Genomic DNA, 4,699 nt, shown 5'->3' with positions numbered 1-4,699 from the left:
AAAAAAAAAAAAAAAAAAAAAAAAGAAAAAACAAGAGATCGTAGAATTCAGACACTGAGTAGTTACTAGAGTTCTACACTATGCTATCAAAATGTCTGAGAAGATGATGTGGTTGATGCAGCTAAGAATATTGCAGATGTGTTTCCATATGAAAAGGTGAATTAAGAAGTATATATTCAAATAAACATTGTGAAAATACGTTTAAAATAACAAGCCCAGCACTGACAGTCTTCACCTTGGGGAACTTAAAGTCACATCAACAAGTGATGAGATGAGAGACCTTAGTTACTTGTGCATTATCTTGGCCTTACTTATAAATTCAATGTAATTCAGGAGTGTCACCTGCCATATTGTAGTTCCTGCCTACAGGAGGAGACTATGCAGGGCATGGACACCAGGGGGCAGGAGTTATGAGTGTCACCTTCCAGTTCCACTACCACAAGTCAGTCTCCCTCTCCCTCTCCCTCTCTCTCTCTCTCTCTCTCTCTCTCTCTCTCTCTCTCTCTCTTCCTCTCTCTCCTTTTTCCCTCCCTCCCTCTTTCTCTATCATTCGTGTGTGTGTGTGTGTGCGCGCGCGCGCACACACGTGTGCGCGTGTGCATGTGCGTGTGTGTCTATCTGCATGTGATCAATCAAAATGAGGTCATTGAGAACTTTAACAGGTACCATTCAGTGAGGCAATTTTGTGCCAAAGGCCGCACACAAAGGACAGAATCCTCCTCAGACAGATCAGAGAGTACTGTGTGGTAGCAGTGAACAGTGAGAGCAGAAAAGCAATATTAGAAGCTAAATATTCCTTTAGGGAGGAAAGATACGGATTCCAACACCAGACAGTATGGAAATAAACCAACTTGATTTGAGTTAAGGAACCAGGAAGCAAATACTCATAATGTAAACCAGCGTTAGCTAAAGGCTGAGAAATCATGATGGCAGCACTTATGTGCACAATGAAGAGACCATGGGTCATATGAATACACCAACTAAGTCATGCATCCTAGCCAGATCTGAAACATGTTTATAGCCACTTCATTATCACCCAATGAATGAAGTTGTAATTGAGGAGTATTTGGTAAAGAACAGACTTCAAAATGTTTTACTTTTGTTAACATAATTTAAAACTCAAGACTATGCCATGTGATTACACCTCTGGGCTCTTCTCATATCTGGAGTCTATCTGGGTTAGGGACTCTGGAACACAGCTGGGACTAGAGACCTCACAGCCACTTACTCTCTGCATTCTGATCAGTTGTCTTTGCTGTAGAGGCCTCATCTGCTTCAAAATGAAAGTTCTTTGATGAGAGGTGAGAAATACACAATGTCCTCTGAAGCTTGGCAACTGCAAGATCCTGCTTAGCAACTGCAGATAGACTCAAAGCAGTGTACCATATCTTCTTAAGAATAGCAGGGAGACCATAACTCAAGCAGCGTACCATATCTTCTGAAGAACAGCAGGTAGATCATAATTCAAGGCAGTGTACCATATAGACCATGACATGTTTCAAGGCACAGGCCAAGAAGATTCTGTACTTTTCCACCATCTGGCCCCTCTTACCCCCTCCCCTTGTGAAACATGCTATAAAAAAGCATTTCATGTTCAAAAATAAATAAATTATTTATAAAAAAAAATAAATAAAAAAAAAAAAGAAATACATTTATCTCTGTGCTAACTATAACTATTTAGAACACAGTTAGAAGCTACACTGATTTAGGAAAGAGGCTGTAGGGGGCTCGCCTCTAGGGTCTAAGACCTCCTCAGTCATGGGTACTTAACTGGGTTTACAGTATTGGGCCAGAAACCCTTACTTGAGCAGGCCCTAAGTCTAATAAGACATATATTAGTTTCTCCCAATATGGAAGTGCTGCTATTATATCCTTGTGGATATCTTGATATGGTACATTGTTTTGGTTCCCATGGAGTCTTACAGGGCACCTCTGTACACTATGAGAACTTATCCTCAGGGAGGTATCTTCAAGTCAGATCTAGCTATTCCTCCAAGTCTTATATCTGAAGTACATGGTTCCCTAAACCAATTGGCCTTACCTTCAAGTTCTATGAGGCAATCAATGGCAGTGGTAATAGCTCAGTTCATTTGGGAGAAAGTCTTGAAACCCCCTGACCCACAACTTGAAAGGAGGGTTCCCTTGCCTGACACTGGGGCTTTTATTAGATTTAGCATTCATTGCAGTTTTGACAAGCTGTCATCGGAGAGATTCTGTTCTATGCTGTGCCATTAGAAATAGTTTGGGGGGTTTAAAAATGCAATTTGACATTGTACTTTGCTCCCTAGCCAGTAAGATAGCATGCACTTCTTTGCTGTTCTCTCTTAAGAGAAAACTGAGTCTCCCTTAAGACACACCACAGGTACATTTTTTTTAAAATTTCAGGTCTTTCTTCCTTCAGAAAGAGATAAATATGAATACTAGAGCATTTTAGTTTAAACTAGCATTTTGTTTAGAGAATTGAGAAGAATCTACTCTTTGGCCTCTTTTCTCATATTTCAGAATTATCAGAGAACCCAAGTCCCAGGTGAGTCACTACACCAGATCGTCAGGATTCAATCAAGGTGCAATGGAAGAAGAGAGTGCTCACTAATAGGGAGACCTTTCTCTATAGAGTCTCTTGTGACCAAGCTCCCTCCTACACAATGTGTAGAACTGGGAAGGAACTCCCTCTTGGGGATCATCTTGAAAGCTCCAAACCTTCACTAAGTGAAGACTGTCAAGGAGTATGATGGTTTGAATGAGAAAGGCCCCCATTGACTCAAATATCTAAAAGTTTTGTTCCCAGTTGATAGACTGTTTAGGAAGGATCATGAGGTATGGTCTTGTCAGAAGAGGCATGTCTTTGGTGGTGAACTTAGGAACCTTGAAGCCCAAGCAAGGCCCAGGCTCTCCCTCTCTGTGCCCCTTGCTTGTGATAAGATGTAAGCCCTTAGTTACTGCTCCAGGGCGATGCCTGCCTGTCTGCCTGCCTGACTGCTATACTTCTCACCGTAATGGTCACCCTCTGATACTGTGATCAATCCCTCAATTCAATGCTCCTTTTGTAAATTGTCTTGATCATAGTGTCTCTTCACAGCAATAGACAAGTAACTGAGACAGAAAATGAGGTGGAACTCTCTGTAGCATGGACCTAGGAGAGGAAAAAATGTAAAGAACTTATGAAGTGAGACTGAAGCAGACTTTGGAAGCTGGAGTCTATGTTCTTCATTTGTCATAAATTTGTGGGGTAGTATCAGAAGATTGTTGGAAAACTTAAATCACTTGATTTTGTAAGACATCTTGGTAGAGCTAAATCTCATGTTAGGGTTTCCCTGGAGATGTTTGCTGGGAGAGGTCCTGCACTTAGAGAGAGTGCAGTATTTCTAGGGATCAAAGCCTGGATTCTTTCTAGCACTGACATCGATCCTATCCTGTCAGAATAATCACAAATACCTACATTTGTAGGAATTTGACCTGCAATTTGTTGGTGTTCTTAAGGAGGCAACATTAATGAAACCACTTTAACGAAAGCACATAGACTCCATCACAGCCCCTCCCCACTCAGCCCTCCTGAACCTAGGTTCATGTGCAGCTTCCCCTGCAGACTCCCTCACTGTGTCACTCAAAGCACAGTAGTACAGGGCAGAGTCTGACGGCTGTGCTGAGGACTTCTGCAGATGGAAGGAGCTGCTGCTTTTATGGAGAGTGGCATGGAATCCTTGGTGCTCAATCCTCTTGTTGTCTGTGGAGCTCCTCAGGAGTAGTTGGGGGGCTTCATTGAGATATTGCACATACCAGAACAGGAAAGGATTTGAGTAAGTAGTCTGATAGGTGCAGTTCAGCATCACAGGCGACTCCTCTGTGAGAGTGACCAGGCCTTCTGTCTGGGTCACTGAGTCTCCATTGCTCCTTCCTGAAAATAAATCATAAAAAATGAATGAGTGAATGAGTGAATGAATGAATGCAAAATACAGAGGAATTACTTTTTATGTGAGGAAGAACACTAAAGGCTGTCAGAGTTGTAAGGAAATGGCATCACTAATGCTTAGGGTAAAATATAACTTACGGAGCATTAGGAGGAGCACAAGAACTGAGCAGGTGTCAGGAAGCATGTTCATAGCAGAAATGACACTTGGTCCTTGAGTGCACCAAACTCACAAAGCAAGTCTTCTGCAGGATCTCCTCAAACTCCTCCTTCATAGAAAAGGACCTCTGTCTGCACAGTCTGTCATGCTAAGTCACCACTTAAATGAGATGTTAACCACATCTGAAGAGGCAGCGCCCTCTGCTGACTTCCCTTCAACCTGCATCACAGATATCTGCACAGCACATTGTAAATAAACTTGGAACCTCACACAAAGGAGGCAGGTCTCCAGTCTCCAATGGATACCTGAAATCACTAGTTTTACTGAACTGTTTGTATCCTACCATATTTAATGTGGTGAGTGTACATAAAAGAATATACACACTCAAAATATACTTCTGATAAAATGTATCTACCTTTTCTCATTAGTTCTTCGAGAATTTTGTTTTTTCAAGACAGAGTTTCTCAGTTCTTAGGGAATGTTATCCAATGAAGCTTGATTTTATTTATCTGCTCTTTCCAGTCTAACCCAGTTCTGGGTCCCCAACTCCTTTCTAAAATAAAGCACATCAACTTTTGTGTTGCAGGTTGTGCGGTCCATATACTCTTGGATATAAGGCCTTCAGTGGAGGA

General features: G+C 41.8%; 1 gene segment (V, D, J or C); it reads right to left on the bottom strand.

The window, feature by feature from the left end:
- Window positions 1-3,503: 3,503 nt before the first annotated feature.
- LOC114639717 lies at window positions 3,504-4,125 on the bottom strand. The segment is given in 2 exon segments: window positions 3,504-3,895; window positions 4,049-4,125. Coding segments are annotated over 2 exon segments (444 nt in total).
- Window positions 4,126-4,699: the final 574 nt, after the last annotated feature.

The sequence above is a fragment of the Grammomys surdaster genome, unplaced genomic scaffold, assembly GCF_004785775.1.
Source record: "Grammomys surdaster isolate TR1022 unplaced genomic scaffold, NIH_TR_1.0 125750, whole genome shotgun sequence".
In the NCBI taxonomy this organism is placed as follows: domain Eukaryota; kingdom Metazoa; phylum Chordata; class Mammalia; order Rodentia; family Muridae; genus Grammomys; species Grammomys surdaster.
Note: the sequence above shows the minus strand (reverse complement) of the source record. Positions and strands in the feature narration are given on the sequence as shown.